At 37.1% G+C, this 24,183-nt stretch overlaps 1 protein-coding gene across 1 annotated transcript in view; it reads right to left on the reverse strand.

The window, feature by feature from the left end:
* Window positions 1-213: 213 nt before the first annotated feature.
* FBN2 (fibrillin 2) overlaps window positions 214-24,183 on the reverse strand; it is a 180,174-nt gene continuing 156,204 nt past the window's right edge. The window contains exons 47-65 of the mRNA XM_050912702.1: window positions 23,420-23,548; window positions 23,002-23,121; window positions 19,587-19,712; window positions 19,197-19,349; window positions 18,533-18,598; window positions 18,146-18,271; window positions 17,920-18,039; window positions 16,565-16,687; window positions 16,003-16,134; window positions 14,494-14,619; window positions 11,898-12,104; window positions 11,074-11,199; window positions 10,350-10,472; window positions 10,082-10,198; window positions 9,284-9,412; window positions 7,481-7,600; window positions 5,451-5,682; window positions 4,607-4,766; window positions 214-2,175 (exon numbers count right to left, since the gene is read on the reverse strand). Of these exons, the coding sequence (XP_050768659.1) occupies window positions 1,801-2,175; window positions 4,607-4,766; window positions 5,451-5,682; window positions 7,481-7,600; window positions 9,284-9,412; window positions 10,082-10,198; window positions 10,350-10,472; window positions 11,074-11,199; window positions 11,898-12,104; window positions 14,494-14,619; window positions 16,003-16,134; window positions 16,565-16,687; window positions 17,920-18,039; window positions 18,146-18,271; window positions 18,533-18,598; window positions 19,197-19,349; window positions 19,587-19,712; window positions 23,002-23,121; window positions 23,420-23,548 (2,810 nt within the window). The 3' untranslated portion in view covers window positions 214-1,800. The remainder of the gene's footprint in view (window positions 2,176-4,606; window positions 4,767-5,450; window positions 5,683-7,480; window positions 7,601-9,283; window positions 9,413-10,081; window positions 10,199-10,349; window positions 10,473-11,073; window positions 11,200-11,897; window positions 12,105-14,493; window positions 14,620-16,002; window positions 16,135-16,564; window positions 16,688-17,919; window positions 18,040-18,145; window positions 18,272-18,532; window positions 18,599-19,196; window positions 19,350-19,586; window positions 19,713-23,001; window positions 23,122-23,419; window positions 23,549-24,183) is intronic.

Genomic DNA, 24,183 nt, shown 5'->3' on the forward strand with positions numbered 1-24,183 from the left:
AGAGTTGAAGCAGAGTTTTAACTTTGCAAGGACAGTTTAATTCCTGTGTTTCAGCTCTGCCATGACAGAGAAACTAAGCCAGCAAATGCTGTATAACCTTAAACGTGAGTGAAGAAGAGTTTGCACCAAACCTTTTTCTCCTCTGAAATCCTTTAGATTTACAATTAGATGCTTATTTCTTGTAAAGAACACAGACATTTCAAAGAAAAAAACTACCCCAAAATAAGCTTTATTGCAAGAAAAGTATTGTCTTACTGATACAGACCTTCAAACAAAACTTTTATTTCTTACAAACATTCGATTAAAAATGTACAAAGTTTCTTTTTCTTTTCAAAATCCCCAAACTCTTAACAAAAGAAAAGAAAAGAAAAATCACTGAGTATAACTTGATATAATCTTTGGTCAGCACTGATATGCGACTGAAACAATCCCGGAGTCAGCATGTGCTTTGGCTATTTTCACATATGAGATTCTGTTACATGACTAGTTACAGGCACCAGCTGTCAAAAAAAGCACCATTGAGACATACACTTAACACATAATGGTACGACATTTTTTAAAAAATTACTAAAGTAAACTAAATGTCAAGTCATTGTACAAACATCTTTCTTACAAAATAAGCTATGATAAAATGAGGCGTACGGTGTATAACTACAGTATTAATGAAACTTCTAACAAATGGATTTCAAATACACATTTTCCTTGTCTGCGCTGCATAATTAGTTTGCACATATGGCAGTCCTGATACAGCTCTCAGTTTTTAGTAAATGCACCATTAATTCAAGCCAGCACCAAACAGTATGAAACATCACGTGTTCCCTTCAGAGAGACATTTTCTTCAGCTGCCTACAGTAATGCAAGTTTGTAGAGCACCCTTTCTGAGAATGAGGTGTGGTTGCATGTGTGGTTCCTTGAGGTTACTGGAAGGAAGTACAGTACAGTTTGGTTCTGCAATTCTAATGGTATTAAAAGCAGTCAAGGTATTTTGCTACAGTGGTTGTGCCTCTTCTTCCATTATTTGATGTGGCTGATTCAGAATACAATCCTATTGAGCTGCTGTGAAATATGATCTCTGCAGAGACTGATATTTTAATTCTTGTCCTTTAAGACTCTCTTTTTTTCTTCTTTTTTTTTGAATACGCAAAGTTTTGCAAGAGCACTTTAGAATACTACAGTGCTCTTTTAGCTCTGATGATACATTTTAAAATTACTTATATACTACTTGGATGACTGGCACAAATACCAAAGGAAACATCTTTCAAATCTATTTTTTTTAATTAAGAAAGTACCTCTAAAATGTTATAGCTCAAATTTATAAATCTAAAGAAAAACAAGCAAGTTTCCCTTTTTGTTTACATAATTTGCTATTTTCTCCATATATTACTGCATTAAAAATAAATAAACTTCTATATTTTTTTTTTAATTAGGAACTATAGCAAAATACCCGAAGTGTTACAGACTGCTAACAGGAAAAAAGTAGCTCACATTTTTGTGCCATTTAGTGCCATATGATGACTTCTTGAACTTTAGCTTTTTAATATACTTTAAATCGAGGTTATATAAAAGATGCAGTAACCATGATCGCCACTGTAATCAGTTTTGGCAGTGGCAGAGTTTAAGTTACCCTCCTGCAAGGGTGGTTCTGCAGTCTCAGCAGGATGGAAAGAAAGAGGTCTTCTCCTCTCCCTTCCTCCCCCAAAAGTCAGTGACTGTTTCAAAGCCTTTGAAAAGCAGATATGCTCAGGTGGGTAGATAGGTGAACAGAAGTGACTGAAGAACTGGACTCAGTCTGGAAGATGGCTAGTAGAGGTCTATCCACAGCCTCATTCTGAGAGCTTCCCCGAGCTCTCCTAGGAGGTAGTTGTCCTCATTGCTGTCTTCCAGTTTCTTTAGCTCCTTTTTCTTATACAGAGGAATGCTAGTGATTTCCAGTGTGTGAGTTCCAGGCACTGACTTTTTCTTAACTGTGTGCAAATAACTCAGTCCATCCCTCTGATGGATTCGAAAGATGCCATCATCATTGCCATGTGAGATAATGTAGCGCACATGGTTGGTAAGGGGCTCAATGGCTGGCATGAGTTCTAGGATGTGCTCCTTGTTGTCAAGCCTGGAAATGTTGACTCTCATCTTCAAAGGACTATCCATGTCTAGACTTTCCAAGCTAATCTGCTCGATCTGAAGTAAAGGAGAAAAGATTGTTTAGAGCAGGAGAGAAACAGATATTTACTTGCATTGAGAGAAGAATAATATGTGATTATTAACAGTTTCTGCATTTGTCAAAATCTAACTGTGAAAGAAGCAATTGTAAATCCTCTCCACCTGGGAGAACTGCTTGATTCCATATAACACACCCTGTAAATCTTAAAGACTTCTCACTCAGGCTTAACAGGATAATTAAAGTTACAGCATCAGGTCTACAGAGGGGGCTCAGATTTCAGATTTTTTTCAGAATTTGTTTAACTTCATGCTTGCAAAAAGTCCATGTAAAGAAGAGACCTATGTTTGCTACTGCAGTAAAGACTGTACGTGAGGCACAGTCTTGTTCTTATGATCAACTTCAGTGAGGAACATTACAGAAACACATACCACAACACTGTATGGGAATTCCCTGAAACTTCTGGTTAAACTGTTTTAATGAATCCTGGCTTCTAAAAACAAGCAGGCTCAGCATTTGGTGATGAGGAAGTACAGTGATTATAAAGGAAATTGAAGTAAGGAGAGAACTGCTGTATTGTTAGCCTTCTACAGAAAGGGCTAGTATGTCATGTTGTCCAATTACATCTTATTTGGACCAGTGAAAGGAGTGTGGAAAAAAGTCCCAGCCTTGTTTTGCTGACAAATCAGTCGTGTTCTCTTTTAATTTGAGCTTCAGTATAGTTAAGCTGCAGGTGTGAATCTGTCCAGAGGCGTTAGCTGTGAAGACACTTGGGGGTGGGGGGCGAGAATGAGTGCATTCCTTGGAAAGCCATCTAACAAGCAACAGCTTTTGAAAGTGCTTCTACAAAAATATATAGATTGTAGTCTTCTTTGGGAAACCTGATACTAAGTGAAGTACCTAGCCTACATACTTGTAAAGATAGCAAAGGATTTCTCTCTCTGAGGGAATTCCAATGACATGTGAGTACATATGTGTACTAATATGTAATGTAATTAAAAACACATGGTGAAAACAAGGAAAATTTGTGGACAGAAGCAAGTACTGTAGTGTTTTAAATACTGCACCCCATAGATGTCATTAGCGATGAGGTTATTTCTTTTTTCACATAGTTTTATGGATGTGAAATCTTTCACTTTTACTGCTCAGGTAGTTCTAGTACTAGAAACTGAAAAGGTTAATGCTGTAAAAAAACGTAATAACAAGATATAACAATTATGAACTAGATATGAAATTAACTGTGCAATAGAAAAAATGCTTTTCAAAACATCCATGTATTTCTGTGGTGGGTTGACCATGGAATTCAGACTGGAACAGGTCCAATGGGAGTGGCAGTGGGGAGGGAAAAGGGATGTTTGTGGGATATGTGGATGTGTGTGGGGAAATCATACATTTAGATTTTAAGTGCCAACACTATATCCTTTAAAGCAGAGATTATAGGATTACTGGCTTCTTTAGAAACTTTGCCAATGCAAGAACTGGCTTTGATGGCATCATGCCAAGTAGTGTGTACTAAGGCTGGAGCTTCTGGATTGTTTTATGTCCTACCCTATTAGAAAGGAGATTTGTTTCCCCATTCTTTCAACGTAACTTGTGTGGCTGGCACACCTTACCATTTTAGTTGAGGGTTTGCACTTTGCCTGTTTGCATTACATAGCTCTTGTACTACTGAAGGAAAATCTGTGTGTCCCCCCACCTCTAAATTGAGTCAGTTTCCCATTACTGCAGATTTCAAGACCAGAGCTAATGCTACAAGACAACAAACTTTATCTATCATACAGATAATGCAGATAACAGATATACAGGTATACTCTTCTAACTTCTGAAAAACGGCATCTAAGAGGTGTAAATAGTAGGACTGTCCTTTCATGAGTATCCCATAACTATTTTTATAAGCCCACAAAATGCAGTAAGAAAAAAAATTAAGTCTGAAGTGTAATTCTCTAATACCCTCAGCAATTCTGCAAATATTGGACTTAAGTCTATCACATAGGTCATGGACTGTAGTCCCCCACAATTGTGAGCAATCATGGAACAGACACTTAGACTAAAATGATCTGCAAGAAGATCTATTTCGCTGTCCCAGACCATAAAATGCTGTCCAATCTCCTCCTGACAGAACAGACTGCAGACATGACCAGTTCTCTGTAATTATAGGAAAATTATTTCCCTGACTATATTTTGAAGAACTAGACCACATCTCGCACTACAAAGGATTCTCTACAAGCTTTAAAAACTTCATCTGTTCATAGTTGTTGATGTCTTTCTGATTGTCACATCATTCCTGCCAATAGGACCCAAGTGTGAAAACCACTGAGGCAGGGGAAAAAAGATTTTCGCCATTGAATGTGGCCTGTTAAAAAATTCCCTCCATTTACTGATAGTGTTGAGTATGGCATCTCTGAAAATACCTCGAAGTACATTATAGTGCTTATTTGTCCTAGTACATACAGTGTCATTAGCACTTCTCTTCTTCCTGTTTTCTTTTTTGGAATAGCCATTGATTTTGCACTCATAACATGCTTCAGGGGACAAAGCATTCTCTTCATCAGCATCTCCATCCAGTGGCAGGTACTGGCCTTTGTTAAATCCCATCCCTGAGACACAGTGGCTGTTGAATAAAAACATCTGTTTTAGTTACTCCTTGCAGTTTTATGAACTGTCCTGTTAAATGGAAAGTGAGTGTATGTAATCTGTACCACAGTGTCTGTATTCCCTTCCTTTCCCTTCCCTCAGCAGGAGGTCTGTGCATTAATTTTCTTCACACTAGTGTGGCATACAGAATGGAATACAACCATTGGCTGAAGGCCTGTAGGCTTTTCTAATTTTCATTTACGAGTGTTACAAAGAAACAGAACAAAACCAGCCTGCTCTGAACTTTGGGACTAAAGAATTTAGCCATTGTCATGTACCAGAACAATGTTAATTTGTGTTTAATGTTCTGAGTTGATCAGTGTGGCTTAAAAGCCTTAATTATCTCTGTACAGATGGTACCTTATGCAGTAACAGTCCTCATTGAGCAGGTTTGTGAAGGAGTTCTTGTGCTGATACTGGGGGAGAAAGCAGAACTAATTGTTTAATGTTGCTTATATACTAGATTTAAAATGAGGGTCATGCTGCATGTACAGACATGTCTTTTTTTCTAGCTTATGGATATAGTGTGCAAAGGTAGTAGAAAGGATGACTTAGTAGCCTGTCCTTCCTTTGCACCTCTGCTCTTCAGTCTGACTAGGGTCCAGCCTTTTTATAGCCTTCTGAATATGTCTTTGATGAATGACTGTGTGGAGATACTCACCCTTGTCCAACTCTGTAATAGCCAGGTGGACAGCCACAAAGATAACCACCTTCAGTGTTGGAACAACCATAATTGCAGGGGTTCTTGGTAGAAGAACACTCATTCACATCATGGCATGCACTGGAGAATTGGTCATAAGAAAATCCAGATGGGCAGGCACACTTGTAACTTCCAAGCGTGTTGTAGCAAGAAGCAGAGCCACACACGTTAGGATTGGAGCACTCATTCTCATCTAGTAAGCAAACAAAAGTATATTGGTACCTTCTAATCTGATAGACATCAGGCAAGCATGATGTAGCTAACAAATCAGAATATCTGCAAGTCCTAGGGCTCTGCTACATCCTTGGCCTCGTTACCCCACAGAGACTCGGTCTCTGAAGAAAAAGTACATGGCAAAGGTCCCAAACACATATAGCTGGGCTGTAAAGGTATTTCAGGATACTGTTACTGTTAACCTTATATTGACTCAATGCTCCCCCTTCCTTCAACGTATGTCTCCTGTTTTGCTTACGGGTCCTCTTTCCCCGGGTACACTCCTACCATATAAGGTCCACAGAGGAGAAATGAGCTGGAACTCCAGTCATACTCCAACCATGATAGTGTTCCTGGGCATCTAGTGATGGGGCAAAGTTAGCACATACTTGTAGTGGAAACCTGCAGGCTCTGTGAGGGGAAAGACAATCTAAATAGCCAACCAAAATGAAAGAGAAAAGGAAGTATTGTCTTCACCTTGTGGGTGCTGAATTAAGATACAGAGAAGATGACTCTTCCAGTCAGTGTGACTGATCTGGTTCCAGGCTATATTGTGAAAAATGAGTGAGGAAAGTAGCTTGTTGTATGGAAGATCATGCTTTTGATAGTTGGCATGTGTTGCTTATTTTATTTATCATACCAAGGTACTGTTTCCCTGTAGGCATTCTCCTCTCCCATACCATTAGCACATGCTTTACCATTCTTGCCTGCAGTTACTAGGAAACACATTCTTTTGAGGACTATCTATAATATTCAGAGACTGTAGCTGGTTTGGAGTTTTGTGGGAGTTGTTTGTTGTGTGTTCCTGTCACTCCCACCCCAGTCCTTTGCTTTCTTTGCTGTACAGCAGTATTAAGTAAGGGGTGATGATCATGGCTGGGACTTCAGAAAAACTGCCTGGTGTGCTACTTAATGCAAAATGGGTATAATAAACTAATTTCTATGCCTAGGATCAGGACAGTAAGATCAGCCTGTAAGAAATGTATAGCAGTGCTCACAGCCATCCTCTGATTAGACACCATTGACTGAGAACCATGAAAGAGAACTTGAAAAGGTGAATATGTTGTTATGGTGCCTTGTGAACAGTACCAGATGGGGTTGTTTGGATGTGTGTTGGTTTTTATTAAAAGAAAACTCCCACATTTCATTTGGCATGGAAGTTAGCTTAGTTCATGAAACACAGAAAAGAAATGATGGATTGAATGAGCTAAACTACAATAAAACTGCTGAGCTGATGAATTTGTCCCTGTTCCCTGCCCAAAGAACTAATGTTGGCCTTAAGACTGTATTTTGGAAGTAGGAAACCCTTAATGTTTATGTTGATATTTTTTCTCCCCATTCACTATGGATGCTATTCTGTAGTATTCTCAAATTGCTAATGATGGTGAGTGATTCTTACTGATGGAAGGTGGGATTTTTTCCCCCGCCGCCTCCCCCCCCGCGAGGTATTTACATTGATGCTTTCAGGAATTCAATGAACATCTTTTCACCTTTCTAAGATGGGGATTTTTCCGAGAAGGGAGTCAGAATTTAGGCCTTACTAGGAAAACTCCCTGTCTCACAGAGTTTCAACAGGATGAGTGTGTTTTCTTGTTACCTTACATGATTGATTTATGTTGGGAGTAATAAGTGTATGGAAGGAGGGGGAGAGAGGAAAAAAAGATTTGTGTCTGCATACCCTTTGTCCTGCCCATTCTTGTCCTTGCCTGGCAGTTGTCACTATAAACACTATGAAACCTTTGCTGTTTAAATGTGTTCTGTGCTGTTTGTTTCCTTACCAACACATTGATTCCACTGGTAATGCTGAATATATCCTTGTGGGCATCCACATCTGTATCCACCCAGGATGTTTTGACAGCCATGCTGGCACCTATGGTTTCCATCACATTCATCCACATCTTTGCAATCCGGAGAGGAGTCGAACATGAAAGAACACACAATTATACACGTTGCCAAATACGTTACTCACTTTGATCATAATCATTGAAACACCAGTATTTATGACAGATGACTACTGCTGTAAGATGGAAGCACCATTCAGGTTGGTCTTTTGGAAAGCCTGAAAGTCAATTAATAGGTAGAGTTCTTTCTATCTATCAATAATCCGATTGGAGCTTTTGAGCCTTTACATTACGCAGATTTGGAGAAGAAACACTATTCCTGATAATCTCACATGCTGTTCCTTTGATGTAATGTTTAGAATCTGAATGGGTTTTTTATTTCAGTTTTCAAACCAACTATGTAGGACTAAGCTTTCAGTTTCCTGGAACATACTGAAGTGTTTGAATATGAGGAATACATACCAAATTTGGATGTAAGTGCTTACCTTTGCAATTAAAAAGAAAAGGCCATCTAAAAAGTCTCTGAGGTATGTGTAAATAAAGGAGAAAGCCACAAAGAAAAAATAAAATGTAAAAACTCAATCATCTGAAATAGTGTCTGCTATAAGAAATAAGTAGATTGTAAGCAGCCTAATGTGTCAGGTACAGTATGCAGTTCTAGTAGAAAACAAAAAATCATGCATGATATCACAGATTCTAAGTTAAACTCTAGTTGTCCACAGTTTGAAACAAATTTAATGGAACTGTGATGTCCCAAAGCCCGAGGTGCAGAAAACCATCGTGCCAGGAACTGAAAGCTGTCATTTTATCAGTAATGGCATACAGAGCAGTTCTAATGTGCTAGTTGTGTACGTATCTTGTGAGTGCTTTGTTATGTATAATTTAGTGTTTTGTTTTGTAGATGCTGGGTAAAGTACACCATAAGGATGTATCTACTTTATGAGAACAAAGTAATCTCACAGAAGATAATGCTTTCTAAAACTTCTGGCTGCATATATTCTGCACTGTTACTCTAGAAATAAGCTCTAAATACCAATTCCTATTTTAAATGCTGTATCAAGGTAGCTGACATTTTGAGATGTCATAAAGTTGTGTACGTATACCTCTGCATTTCTAATTCTCAGCAGCCAGATGGCCTAGTACTGCCTTTTAATTTCTTCTTTGCTCAATATCTGAGGCCCACTGAAGACTTTGCAGCTCTCAAATAGAGATTTCCTGACTGGGGCTCCCTTTTGGGCCAACAGAGGGAGATGAAGCTCAACAATATAATTAGTATTTTAACTGTAGTGCATTACCCTTCTGAATGTGTTTCTCTATGGTAGAAGACTAAAAGTATGAAATTTAGAAACTAATCTTAGATACCCTCAGGTGGATGATTACAATTAGCTGAAACAAAAATTGTAGAGAGGTTCTGTTTAGACTGTATGAAAATGAAAAAGAAGAAACAACTAGACTTTTAGATGCATAAAGCTACGTGAAGTTGACATGGCAGCCTGTAAACAGTTGCTCAAGAGTTCAGCTAAAAAGTAACTTTTTATTCTAATTTGTGTAAAAATTACTCAGGCAGTATGTTCTTACATACAATTATGCTTAAAATTACTCAAATACATTCCTATTTCTTTTTGGTATTTATTTTTACTATGGCTGGTGCTCTGTTTTATCTGTCTTTGATATCACAGCATTCACTAGACACAGAAGTAAGGATTTGCACCATAAAAAAATTTGACCTTCGCTAGTTACCTTCACAGTTTAATCCAGTAGAATCCAGAGAAAATCCCCTTTGACATTCACAGGTAAAACTTCCAGGGGTGTTTTGGCAAATTCCTTTTGATCCACAAAGTGATGGCTGAGAACCACATTCATTGTTATCTTAAAAATGCAGAGAGGAGAGAAGATTGGTGTACCTTGTGGCATGATTTTAGACATGTTCATATAACATTTCTTAAGAGGCTGAAATCCACAGAGGTGCAACAGTTTATTTTTAAGATGTAGCTTTTCATATTTAAATGTCAGATGACCTGACGACTCATGCAGAGCTATGAGTAATTAATAAATTGGAAGTGCAAGTTGTAATTCAGTTATGAGTGTGAAAGACCCAGGTATGTAATTGCTGACAGTAGAAAAATGCTGCACTTCTGTATTAGCTGAACTAAAATAGTTTCAGGTGGCAAGATTCATACATATGCTTAAGATCTAAAGGCATCTGTATCTATTAAAAAAGAAAATGCAGTCTGGTTTTGTTTAACTACATTTTAAATCAGATTTTAATACCTTACTCCTTTGTTTCCATGTGGTTATACTTAAAATATAGTAACATGCATTAAATATGTACAACTGTTTGCTAAGCAAGAAAATACAAATGGTGGCTAGACTGATTTTTCTTTAGCTATAATTGTTGCTTTTCAAAATCTGTTTTCTGGACTGCTGACATTATTGCTCTGTATTATTACGGTTTATACAGAACAAAAGAAATGAATGAGAACTGAGAATGTTGTTCTTATAGAAAAACTGATGCAAGAAAACTAATGTTTTTCTTACCAATACAAGCTGTGTGATGTTGTGTAAAACCAGGTGGACATCTGCATGTGAAACCTCCAAGGGTGTTGACACAGAGAAACTGACAATTGTGTTGTTTGGTTTGACATTCATCAAGATCTGAAAGTAAGAGATGTTGTGGTCTTAAGAAAAATCAACAAAAAAAGAGGTACATTTAGTCTAACTTGATAAAAATATCACACTTCAAAACTATTTCCTTTTAAGTCAAGGTGCAACAAAATTAGAAGTTACTGTGTGTAACATTCTTTACCTTTACATGTCTTTCCATCTTCTTGAAGGAGGTAGCCCCGAGGACATGAGCACTGATAGCTCCCTTCTGAGTTCTTGCAGATAAAATTGCATGGTTTAGGAGACTGGGAGCACTCATCAAGATCTAAAGAGAGAAACTGTTAAGTATCTGTTATACTGATTTCTTTGTCTGTCTTTGAAGGGTGTTTTCTAAACAGCACTATATTTAAGAGAAAAATGTTTGTAGAAAAAGTTCCCAATTTCCATTTGTTCAGAGTTCCTATTTCTTTCTCTATGGGTGTGTTGCTGTGGAGTTTCTATGGAATTGCCACTACAGTGACAAACTGAGTGTCTTGAAAGAGTAATATACTAGAGTGACAGTGGCATTAATATTTTCATCTAAGGACTAAGTATTTATTTTTGGGCATACTATGGTATACTTATATGTGTTAACCAACAGGAAAGTGGGAAAATGTAGACCACAAAGTAATGAGCTGGTTTGTCAGTCAAAATGGTTATACAGCTGAAAGATATTTCAGTGCTCATTCTACTGCAGGAATATTGCCAGCACAGCTTGCTTCTCGATTTCCCCAAATGAAACACAAAAATAGAAGTGTGTATTAGGAAAAGAAAGATAGAAAAGCGATAAAGAGAAAAAACTGCTTTGATACAAAGGTTTACAGAGGTTGATATGTCATTATGTACCAATGAAAAAAATAACTGAGGATTAAGATGCTGTATCTTACCAATACAAGATGTGCCGCTTATGTCAGTGGTATAGCCAACTTTGCAAAAGCATCGGAAGGAGCCCATAGTGTTAATACACTGTCCATTTCTACATAGGTTTGGCATGACCTTACATTCATCAATATCTGTACAGAAAATATTAAATATGTCATCTTTCAGTTTTAAATTTGACTTTTTTCTTCTATTCCATTTTTGCACAGTTCCTCCTCATCATGCTTCTGATAGGAACTTTACCCTTTCTTTCTCTTTAAAAACGGATCTGAATTCAAAGTCAAACATCCTTCAAACTTTCATAATTGTTTTTTGTATCAAAACCTTCCTGCTATTTCACTGGGTAATCAGGGTCCAGTTTTGCTAACTCAAAATACAAAACCCATAGAAGAGAATTTTCTCATGACCAGTTAGATGATGTCAAAAATCTTTCACAATTTAAAAATGTATGTTAGCTTCTGCTTCCTGTGTGGAAATAGTAACTGCAAAGCATTCACTGAGACTGTTGTTAGAACAACTCTTGTTGCCTTTTACATGTACGCAACTTTTCAGCACACAAAAGCTTTGGGATCTTTTCTAGCTTTTAGTTACTGGTGGGTACCTCCTGTTCTAGATCCCAACCCTGAAAATTCTGCACAGCTGTGAGTATTCTGGTTGCAGCTACTGTTTAAAGGTGTTTTTAATTTCTGGTCTCTCAGCAGCATTTGAAAAATCAAACTCTGTTGTTTCACAGGAAATTCTTTCAAGGAACTTCAAAGAGAATTCTGCATTTTTTTAAATATGTGAACATATTCTTTTCCCCTTTTTTGCCTCTTTTCATCCCTGCAAATACCTCTTCCATCTGTAGCATAGCCTGGTCCGTGTGGACAGAGTTTCTTATATTGGGTGGTTCCGGGAAGCGGACAGAGCTCACACTGGTTACCCCAGCCCCGGCCTCCATCACAGCAGCACTCAGATTTAGTGACAAGATTCCGGCTGCTTGAAGCCATCTGACACATTGTCTGTAAAACTTCAGCAAAGCAAAACCCTTGGCGATTATCTGTAAGGAAGAAGTAGAGAGATGACGAAAGAGTAGGATATAAACATCTGATCCATTAAGCATCTGATGCATTATTCTGGCTGTCAACACATGCAAGCACTAGAAGATTATTAGCAACCAGTCTGTGAAGTCTATTTTGACTTAGCCTTTCAGATTTGTTGTGCCTTCTGATAATCTGCTGCCATTCCAAGTGTATTCCAGACATCCCTAAAGTTCAGTACCTGCATGAGTTTTACTTCTAGGAAAGCTGTGCCCTGCGGCATATCTGGTGAACTTGCTTGATAGTAAAACAGGCTGAACTTCCACTTAAGCTGCTTACGTTTGGCTTGCATTTGAACGATTTACTTGCAGTGGGATTAGAAGTTTGTTTTGTTTGTTTGTTTTACTGGCCAAAATAGCATGTCTGATCATCTATAATTATCCTGATGTGGTTTAAATGACAAAATCCTTAGCACTTAAAAGTGCCTATGCAACTCAGTATCTTTTCAGTGGCACTCCTAGTTTTTGTTGGGGAAAAAAAGAAAAAAAGATTTATATGGCCTTACTGTTGATCTGTCCCTTTCTAATGCTATTTTCCTTAATTTTTAAACCTTTTGGTTAATATCTGTCAATCAATACCTGTCATTCATGAAAGAGGAGCAAAACTTCAGAGTCATTAAGCTCCTACAAGCATCCTTCAAACAGGCAGCTGAGGAGAGCAGAGATCCCAGCTTCCAGTGCTAATGGAAATTCTAAATTTTGCAGAGATGGTATCTTCCAAATAGGCTCTGTCACCTGTCTTATTTGTTAATTAAAATGGAGACATTGTCAACTATGGTCTGACAGACGTTTATGTTTTTAAATGAAAGATTTTTTTTTTCCCTCTTAAAGCTAAAAGTTAAAATCCTTCAGATCCCTCAGAATGTGGACATGTATCAACACCCAGCTGACCTTCTTTTTTACAAGTATGAGGAGTAGAATCTGTACATTTCTTACATGAATCAGGTAAAATGCAAACTTTAGCTTTAGCCAAAACTTATTTTGGGTGCCTGGTAACTCAACTGTTTACATCAAATAAAGCTGTCCTCACTGAAAGTGTCAGTTGTGTGAGACAGCACGTTTGCTGTAGTAATTTGCAAGACTCGGCAAATTTCTGTTCTCCTAGATAGGTATATTGTACAGGTCTTTATGTACATTATGACTTGAAGAACATATAATGCTTTGTCCTCAATTTGAGATGTGGAATAAATTTTAGTATGAACAGAATATAAAGGTTTGCACAATATATTTAAAATAATGTAATCTAAGACTTAATGTTTGTGCTTTAATTCTGAAGAAATACTTTGTTTCTGCCAGACTCATTTTTCATTGCAACTTCTGACCCAGGAAACCCTGAAGGAAAAGCAGCAATGAGCAAACTAACCCGAAGCATAGTTTTCGGAAAATAATAAGAAAATCATCTATTAAATATAAGAAAGCAATAATGACCTCGAAGCAGGGTATCTCCCTGGTATTAATGACTGGCTGGGGTTAACAGACTGCGGCATCCTCTTCCCATCTGGTCTTAATCCTTAGGAAATACCCTGCACTTCCAATGTTATTACTTTGCCATGAAGTCAGCACACTACTGATGACAATTTACAGGGAGCTGGTTTTACAGTACTTACATAAGATAATATACAAGTCTTTTTGATGCAAGAATACTAGCAAATACTCATACAGTTTCAGTATTGTAAAACACTTCGAAGTATCTACACTTGAACACTGATCATGAAAAAGTAAGGTTTTCCAGTTCTGTTTGATTTCTAAGAAGGGAACAATTAATTTTATAGTGCAAATGAGAAGTCTGAACATACTGAAACGGAAATACAGGTTGATGAATATAAAACCCTTCATCAGCATTTAATGTGCAGACCTTCCTCAAAACTTTTTAATATATCTTGCAATTTTTTGGTGAAATCCTCATATTTTATATTTATAATCACTGTCTGAATTAAAGGCACAGAAAATTCAGATGCCTAGTTGCAGTATTGTGGTGCTTAAGATTGCATTCTGAATATGCAAACACTGAATTTTGCTCTGCATTCCAGTTTTTAATCCAAGGTAACTAAATTCTGCTCTTCTTTAAAAATACCTGTATTTTGTCTGGATAGTGTTGCTCAGCACCATATTTATGTCCCTTGGAATTTAGACGCTTCTATGTGAGGCCCCTGATTGCTGGACTCAGCTGACATTCTCAAGATGCTCCTCATTCCTATCATTATTTCATATCATATCATTGTCTAATTAATAAGGATCATTATTTAATTTCTGTAGATATAAGAGCTGTTAGGTACTCAGAAGCCTAATTTACACTCTGCATCCTTTATACTTTAATGTAAGATGAAACGTATATGAAAGAGGCATTTACCAAGACACTCAACGCCTGATGGACTTGACAGGAATCCTTCATTACATTCACATCGGTAGCTCCCAATAACGTTCATGCAACGACCATTTTCACAGATACCTGGCTTGGTGCGGCATTCATTTTCATCTTTACAAAAATATAATATAAAAAATTAAATAAATTGTTACATGAAAATATATCAGACTCATAGAATGCATTAATTATTCTGCATAATATTTGCAAAATATTTGCATGAAGTGGAAGATCAAGAAGCGATTAAGCCTGGAAAGGACTTTCCTAGTAACACCATCCTATTCCATTCCTTATGTACTTCATGCTAGGACAAAACCTTAATCATTGTACATTCTTTGCAACTTATAACAAGAAGCAGAAAACACTTGCAGCAGAGCAAGTTCTAGTCATAACTTTTACCTGGCAAGTGACATTTAAATAAACTTGGAATACATGCATGATTTGAGTAACAAATTTTCACTTTGTAATCATTAACAGTCTCTAAATGCGTTTGACCTTTTCTGCAATCAGTTACACTTCAGTCCGCACATCACTTCCCTGAAACAGTTTACAATCTTAGCGTATTTTCTTCCATAGCTAATGGCACAGATAGTGTAAGCAATTACACACCTTTATAGATGCTTAAAATAAAACCTCAGAAAAATCTCAGGTGATTTAAAGGCAGCATTACATGGCAAAAAAAGGCAAAATTCTTGTTAGTACAGATTATTTACCCTGGAAAAAATCATAAAGATCTGTAAAGGAGAGTAGTCATTCTCTTGCTGAAGGAATACTGTTTTAAAATATTTTCATTTAAAGCATTCACTGAGATGGATGTGTTTTTTTTTTTTTTCCCTCTGAGGCAATGACAGCATCAGCTACTTCGGCCCACAGAGAACTTTGGAATGGTCTTGGGTTTTTTTACGTACCAGAAGAAAGTATAATTTGTCAAAATGTAGCTGTTGTTTCCCCCTCAACTAATTGAGAAAATGCTGGAGGAAAGCTGTTTGCTTACTTACAGGATGGAGAATTATTCTGAACTATGGCAGTTTCCACATCTTTTGCTCTTCATGGCTTTTATATGTTGTTTCAGAACCTTACAGTTTTAATTCTTTAAGGAACTGCCACATTATTTAGGAACAGTGTTAATGCTAAAGGAAATGTAACTTTTTATTTATGATAATTTTGCTTCCTGCTCATCAAATGAGGTCTGTTTTGTTTGGCAACTTAATTTTTTAAATCTAACAAGTGTCTGAAAAACTTTTTGATTTTGTTGTACAACAAAAGAAACAAAACCAGAGTTTTTCTTCTGAAATACTTATTAGTCATTTAGAACTACTTTCAGATGAGGCTCAAACCTTGAAACAAAAAAGAAAGTTTAAGATGTTGGGCATCATTAGCTATCTTAAGTGTCCTTTATGAATTGCTATTTTCTAGTTTACTGTATACACAGAGAATTTTTCATTTGTTTGCTTGTTTGTATTTTAGTAGATGTCTTCTTCCCCTTGTAAGCTTTACCTGTGCAGCCTTCTCCATCAGGTCTTCGGGTCATTCCAGGAGGACAAATGCACATGAAGGTACCAATCAAATTTTTGCACATCATGCCTCTTGATTCGCAGTCATGGAGACCTTCAGCACACTCATCTAGATCTGGAAAAAAGTATGTGTTTTCTGTTTGAACTTCCTTCCAGTAGCTTCAGTTACTGAAGACAACTAGCACTTTCTCAAGAAAAAGGACATACAGACTTCCCTAACTAACAAGCACTGAAGAAAAATCTGAGAGCTATGCTTAGTTGCAGTTGTCTTCATCTTTGTGAGCTGTATGATCTTGTCATGTTAAAGATGAACTTCATCATTGTGACATTCTTGGCTTTACAGTCCCCATCAAGGGGTACACTTGATAACAAAAACACTAGATACTGGTCTTACATGAGTTCTGAAAGAGTAAATCATCATCTGCTGGGCTGTTTGCTACATTCCACTGAGAGGATGAATGCACGACGCACAGAAATATTTGGATTATGCTTTGGCCAGTACATGGTGATGGAAGTTGGGGAAAAGTTCATACATCAGTCATTACCTTTGCACATCTTCTGGTCTTCTCTTAGTTCGTAGCCGACTGGACACGTGCATTCATAGAAACCATAAGTATTGATACAACGAAAAGCACACAGCAAGGGATTCTGAGCACACTCATTTATATCTGAACAGAAAGGAACAAAATAATCATTCTCCACTAAGTTTTAAAACAATCACCAAGAAGGTTTTCTTATACCTGTGCTTCTCTTGTCAGCTAAAAAGTATCAGAAATGTAGTAATTCAAACCAGAAACTTGTGGATGTTTGGTTTTGAGTAGCCAGAGAAAACCGAACAAAGCTCTGCTTAAAAATAATGGCATAATAAATATGGAACTACTTGAGCTTAGAGTGAGAAGCTGGGACAGCCTTATTTCAGATTTTTAATATAGGATCATTTTTTAATGTATTTTTGTGTGATGAGAGATGTCAGCTTTTTTCCCAACTCTAAAAAAAAAAGAATTGCTTCAGAAAGCAAACTAATTATGATTCACAGAATACAAAATTTGTAAGAACCATCCTGATCAGCATCCAATGAGAGCAGAATGGTTGTACACAAATCCCACACTATGAAAAATAAGAGGTACTTAATGAAACTAATAGGGAATTAGTTTAAAACACATGAAAGAAAATACTTCTCTAAGTAGTGAGAATAGTGACATTCTGGATCTTGCTCCCGCAAGAGGCTGTGGAGGCAGATGGTATCAGCAGATTCAAGACTGTACTGGACAGATTCTTGGACAACAGATCTGTAAGTGGATACTAAACCCACTCTGCAGGGATGCATCCCTCAGTTTACATCATATTTTCCCTGTATCCTCAGCTCTTGTATTAGAGGAGTGAACTGCAGAAAGTTGTTAGTCATGCTTGTATGCTGAATTAGCATTTCAGCTGCGAGGGATGAAATAATGGACTAGATGGACTGGTGGTCTGACTTCAGTTTATTACGTTCAGTATAACTCACTCGTTACTATAACTGTGACGAGTAGGTCAGTTCATAACTGATCTGCCTCAGTTATGAAAAATGCTCTGCAAATTCAGGCATTTTTGCCATGGTTAGCTACACCATTTATGAGGATATTTTGGGGGCTCAACAGTTACTTTTCCCTGCCCCCCTCTGCTTTCCAACAAGCAGCTGAATAATGTAACATAGCACCACATGCAGTTTGGGAAATCCTGCGACAAACTAGAAATACTGCTTAAATCAATTCAGGACTTCTTTTTCAAGGACATATTTCAAGCAGAGAAACTTTTTTTCCTCCTAGTTATTATAACACCAAAGGCCTGGTTAATAAAGTAATTTGAATACTGAGGACTGGACAAAAACTAACAAAAATAAAAAATAAAGAGGACAAGTTACCTTCACAATTCATCATTGGGCCTGGCTCAAATCCTTCATGACAGCTGCACTCAAAACTGCCGATCACGTTAGTGCACGTACCGTTTCCACATGGGTTGCCAATTGAACATTCATCATTATCTGTATATAATGAATAAATGCTAACTGAAGAGAACTGGGACATATTTCAAATTGTGTTTTAAATTCAACTGTTACAATTCTTGTAATTTATGAAATATGGACACACCGATGCAATGTACTCCAGTGTAATCTAAGTTGTATCCCATGGGGCACTCGCAGCGGAATGATCCATCAGTATTGATGCAGTGACCATTTGAGCAAATCCCTGGGCTTTCAAGGCATTCATTGACGTCTAAAAAGCAGGAAGATATTAGCAACCACTTAGCTGATGCATTTCTGTATCAAGTCTTAAAAAAGTACTTTAAAAAAACTACACGCCCTATTCTGTTTGTCTCTAGCCATGCAATTTCAAAGGTAATCTTTTAACTATCATTTCATAATGGTCCACGTTTATTAAAGGTCAGCCTCTTGCCACCTGGGGCTGTGGGGAGTAAGCCATCACACACTATAATATCCAAGTCTAGTTTTAAGTATCAGTAAAAAGAATACCTACCTTCACGTGTATCATCAATTCCAGGAATAGTTCCATGACCATATGGACACAGGTCCTGAAAAGCAACTGTAGAGGTATGTTTTTAAAAAAAAAAAAAAAAAAAAAAAAAAAAAAAAAGAGTGAGTGAGAGAGCGCCATGACAGATAGTTAAAGCCATCCAAAAATCTTCTATATCACATTTTTCAAAACTGTCAACTGTTTAAATCACAGTCACTACGCTGTCTTGCCAGATGCAAAAGTAACACTGTCTCTAGGTCAGGGAACCAGCACTAGAACTCGTTGAGCTTCCGTGTGCATGTGCTTGGTGCCTTCCCCTTTCTATACTTGGAGAAAACCAAGAACTGAAAACTGTCGATTACTTCAGGGACTCTTGGCACTGCCCCATTTTGCTCTTCTGTTTTGCCTAAAGCAGGCTACATCTACAGATGGAGGCTACTAGTTAATTTCTCTACAGAGCAAAACCAACAATTCAGTATTTCTCTTTTTCTGTGGTTTCTTCTATTTAATTTTATTCCTTTTGTTGACCTGAAAATGGTTCTAGAAAAGGCCATTAAGAGAGAATGCCAAAAAGGTCTCTCCTTCTAATGACCAAAAAAGTACAACACAAACATGCTCTTCCTTTTATCGCACCTAAAAAGGCTTTATTTTAAAACTTGATGTGTACCTTCTTCTTCCTTTGGACAGAGCTCACAAGGATCACCCCATCCTTCTCCTGGCATTTTACTGCAGCAACACTTTGCCTTTGTGGTGTTGAAAGCCTTTGGCACTGAGCATTTCCCATTCTCAAAGTTAGTGAAACAGAAGCTCTGGCGAGTATCTAAAGAAGAAAATACAGTTACGTGGAGCTAGCACCTCCTACCTGGTTAGATGATAACTGTCTAGCCCTGAAAGGAATAATGTTAGGCCTGTATTTTTCATACTATTTTGAAAGCACTTTCCAACCCTCATAAGGGCATAGTTTGGAAGGGACCTGCAGAGGTCCCTTTTTACTCATTCTACAGAGTACCTGTTATCTGTTAGAGTAAGTCATTACCTTCCTTAATCATTAACTTACCAAAACATCTCCGTCCATTATCAGACAGCACAAAACCTGTAGGACAGATGCACTGGAAACCTCCTGGAGTGTTTGTACAAGAGCCAAAGAGACAGATGTTGGGATCCTCGTTACACTCATTAATATCTGTAAATTAAAGGAGAAAAGGTTCACCGTAACCCCATTGGCTGTGAATTCCTTGGTTAAGAAAGACTGTTTATTTATTTATTTAACTTCAGCAGGAGGTGCTCCTCCAATAAATCACCCAAGAGATGAAGCAGCCTGAAGGTTCCAATAACTTTCAAATTAGAGTGTTTCACTGGCACGCACTTTCCTCTCCAAATACCATTATCTGTTCTTTGTCATATTTATAATATAAACATTAAATAAATGCTTTCAGACTGAAACAGAGGAGAAGATATATTTCTGATAAGAAAAATATTTTTCTGTAAACATAAGACATCCAAAGATGAATTTTTAAAAATCTGTACCTTGGGGGTTCTTTGTAATTAAAGGTGGGCTTTTTTCACGCTGATTGACTGATTCTTGAACTGAAACTAAAGCTAGTTATTAGAAGAGGGAGGCCTATGATTATATATATATATATTCAGATTTATATTTACCAGTCTTCCACAGCCACTCTTGATATGTTAATTTTTTTGTGTGTTCAATTGCGCAATTTAGAATATATTGCTATGACTATTTAAATGTGAGATTTAATTTTTTTTAGAGATCTTTTTATAATTATTAAAAACTTAAACCAAAATAAAAGAGTACTTAATATAAACACCAAGTGCCTGTAAAATTGTGCAGCTCAAACAGTATCAGGCTGCATATCCTGCATCTGTATAGACAACAGAGTAAGAGAAGTAATACATTAATAGACCTTTAATTTTTCATACCTATTATTTAAAACTATATTTTAATTTATTCTATTCTGCAAATACTGACAGAAGATATAAGCCTCCTTGCTAAAGTAATTTGTAAAGGTAATTATAAATTAATAAATTCTGAAGTGTATTTTAATAATCTTCAAAGCTATACCTGCAATACAACCCCTCCTGAGTCTTTCAGTAAGGGATATTAAAAAACCACCACAGAGACCTATGGCTGTATAAGCGTTCTACAATAATACCCATATTGATCTTAATCAAAGTGTAGGCAGGAATAGGTATTCTCCATGAAAGTGAGCTTCATGGACGTTGAGCCACAAATTTGTAGTGCCATTTTTCCTTATATTTGTTGGACTCTCTACTATATCGAATCTTAGAAAACTGACCTGTATTTAGCAGATAAGGAAACAATGGAAATACAGCCTTTATCACTAGGAAAATTTAAGTGGAGTGATGGAAGAAGTCAGGTACGAATAGCTTCTGTGACGTTAGTTCTGAAAAATATTACCTTGAGTCCCATTTTCAGAAGTTACTATTAGGTATAGCACATGAACAAACCACTGTAGCATAATGTGGCATATGACCAAACTCTGCAGTAGCTTCCCATGGACAGGCTCTTACTATGTGAAGCATTTTAAGTCAGCTTGTTTCAGTGAAAAAAAGGTAATTAATTTCCCAGTTAGCGTGGCAGTTGCTAATACACAAAGCTCAGCAATCCAGCTGCATTAATGGGATGAAAAAACTGCTATTTTGAAGTACTGATTATCACTGTAATGAATGGCTTGGGACTAGTAGAAGAAACTCTTTTTGAGGCCATGCTGAACAGGTGACTAGCAGACTGTGGAAGTAAACGAGTCCTCTCCCCTTCATTCTCATAAAATGAAAGGAAATATACTAAATGGGTAGGTGAAAACTAAGAATTTTTCTGTGGCTCCCATCTCTTTTGGTTTCTCCTGCATATAATCAGCCTGAGCTCAAAAAGTAGTCTAGCCATTGCCAGCCTTCACATTACAGACAGAAGTAATGAATTCTTATAAAGCTGTTTGCATATAATATCAATAGAAAGTAACGGGGAACGTATGTTGCAAGAGCTGTCATAATATTAATCAAAGTATTAGTACAATCACACGTGATTACCTAGGCATCTTCTAGGAACTTTAGCTGCAAATTTTCTGCACACATGGCAGAATGAAGGAAAAGAATGCAATTAAGTCCCTTTTACTCAGTTCGGGCAAAAATCTGTTTGGCAGTCACTGATGCTCTCAAAAACATCAAGAGATTCTGTGACAATACTAAAGTGGCCATAAACAGTGATATTCCCGGAAAACGAAAAGCTTTTGTTTTAAATTAATGATTTTACAACTGTAGGTGATTTGAGTTAATCTCAAACATAATTGCTAATACGGAAACAGCAGCTGCCAAAAGAAACCATGAAGTTGGCAGGCAAACTGAATATGGCGGCATGATACACAAGGATGAGAGAATTCTGGGGCTTAGAAATACATCCTATTGTTCAAGACAAAAATTCAAAAAGGTTCCTGTGATCCAGTTCCTGCACCTATACAGATTAGGTGGCTATAGGCCAAATCTTTATGTCCTCGCTAGTGTTTTCTTCAGTCCATACAAGGACAAGCTGCTCATTTATTATTGGGAGTTCCTTGGATGAATGTGTGTCTGGGGTGTCACACCAGATAACTTCAGTCATTTAAGCTGAAAACCACGTTTCTTAACATAGTCACAGTGGAGAGACAGGTGCTTACTCTGTCCTCTGACCATGCAGAAACCTAAGGTTTCTAGGTTAGCTACCTAAAACTAGTTGTCTGCACCTTCCTTGCCAGCTGCCCCACACAGTTACTTTAAATGCCCAATAAATTCACAGTAGTTCTGTGCTTTGCTCTGCTGGAAAAGGGAGTTGTAACTTGGATTTATTTCTCACTTTCTGCCACACCAAATCTTAATTCATTGTGTGACATTCAGCTCCTGAATGATATTCAAGGCTTTAAACGAGACTTAGAGAACATGCAAACTGATGAAAGAGCTGCTGTACCCTCTTCCTCCTCCTGTGAATCTCAGCACTTGAGAGACATTATACAAAACACAAAATCAGAAAACAGTTGTTAGAAGAAACCAACTTAGGCAATTGTTCCCATAAGCTCCATAATTCTATCAAGATTTTTTAAACTTCATAGCCCTCTGAAACCAGAAGCTTAATTCATGCATTGATTGCCAATAATTATCTTTCTGTAAACATTATATAAATCCAGTACACAGGTTGGTTTGTTTTATGAATGATATTTAAAAAAAAAAAAGTTAATGAAAGATAAAATACCATTTTTGGAAAAGTAAATATTTTTGTTTGCATTGCCTTCCATTTTTAAAATCTCTTCCTGAAGACTTTCCTACTTACTTATTCCCTGTCACCGTGATTTTAAGTCAGCAACATTCACAAACATTAGGGTGTACAACTACTTTCCACCAAATTAGAACCAGATACTTTTCTAATTTTTGAACTGTTCAGAAGCAACAATTACAACTTGCCTTACCAATACAACTTTCACTTTTTACTTCATATCCTGGTGGACAGATGCATCTGAATGATCCTTCCAAATTTTGACAGGTACCAGGAGAGCATGAACCGGGTAGTGCCACACACTCATTTGTATCTTTGGAGAGTAGATGGAATCAAGAAAGGTTTAGAATCGTGTAATTCTTATGGTAACAAAGCAGGCTTATTCATGAAAAAGACAGTAGGACTCTTTTCTAATTTTCTAAGGCATTTAAATGCTTGAAGATCAACAACTATTCCAAAACCCAGTTACTTCTACTGTGTTTTCATTAAAGTCACTGTCTTTTTTTATACTTAGATACTCAGACTGTGCTGCTTCCCTCTAGATGGGAGCTAATAGTTTGATTATTTCAGCTCATCAGTACTTTAACATCTCTATGTGGTATCATACATACCAATGCAATTCTTGCCATCTAGAGTAAGTTCATATCCTTCATTACATAAACATTTGAAGGAACCAATTTCATTGAAACACCGTCCGTTTCTGCACACCTGACCAAAGAAGGAACTGCACTCGTCGATATCTGTAAAAAAACCAAAATAAAACCACAGAAGCTAGAGTTGAGTCCCAGCATAGTATATACAGTTGTAAACACGCTCAAGTTGCAATATATATTTCTGTGGAAAGCCAAATCTTGCAGCAACAAGGGAACAGCTGACAGCTAGTGGAAAGTAACTCTCACTCAAGTGCATTAAGGTATATGTTCTATTTAAACAATGCTCTTTTTTTATGGGGTATTACAATTTTCAAACTTGCAGCATTACCTCAGCTACTGCATCTGGAGACATTCAATTACTGCCAAGTGACTGTATGATACTAATTCCAGGCACAGAAAAGAAAATGTTACGTGGAGTGTTCTGGATTTTATCTGGATTTATATGTGCTCCTCCTAAAACCTGCCTTGTCATTTTCAAATTTTGGAATGTGTCATTTGCTTTCCGGAGGATGATTTTCTCCTTCATAACAGTTCTGAAAATGAGGTTTGAAAATGCTTATTAGTTTGTAGTGTTACTTTAATAATGCAGACTTAAAAGAGCACTGCATGAGGAAAAATACAGATGAGAACGTGTCAGAAAAAATGAAAAGGAGATTGGATAAGCATCATGGTGTAAGAACAACTTACACTTCGCTGTTTTACAATACTTGAATTTGAATGAT

The sequence above is a fragment of the Gymnogyps californianus genome, chromosome Z (genome assembly GCF_018139145.2).
Source record: "Gymnogyps californianus isolate 813 chromosome Z, ASM1813914v2, whole genome shotgun sequence".
Lineage (NCBI taxonomy): Eukaryota > Metazoa > Chordata > Aves > Accipitriformes > Cathartidae > Gymnogyps > Gymnogyps californianus.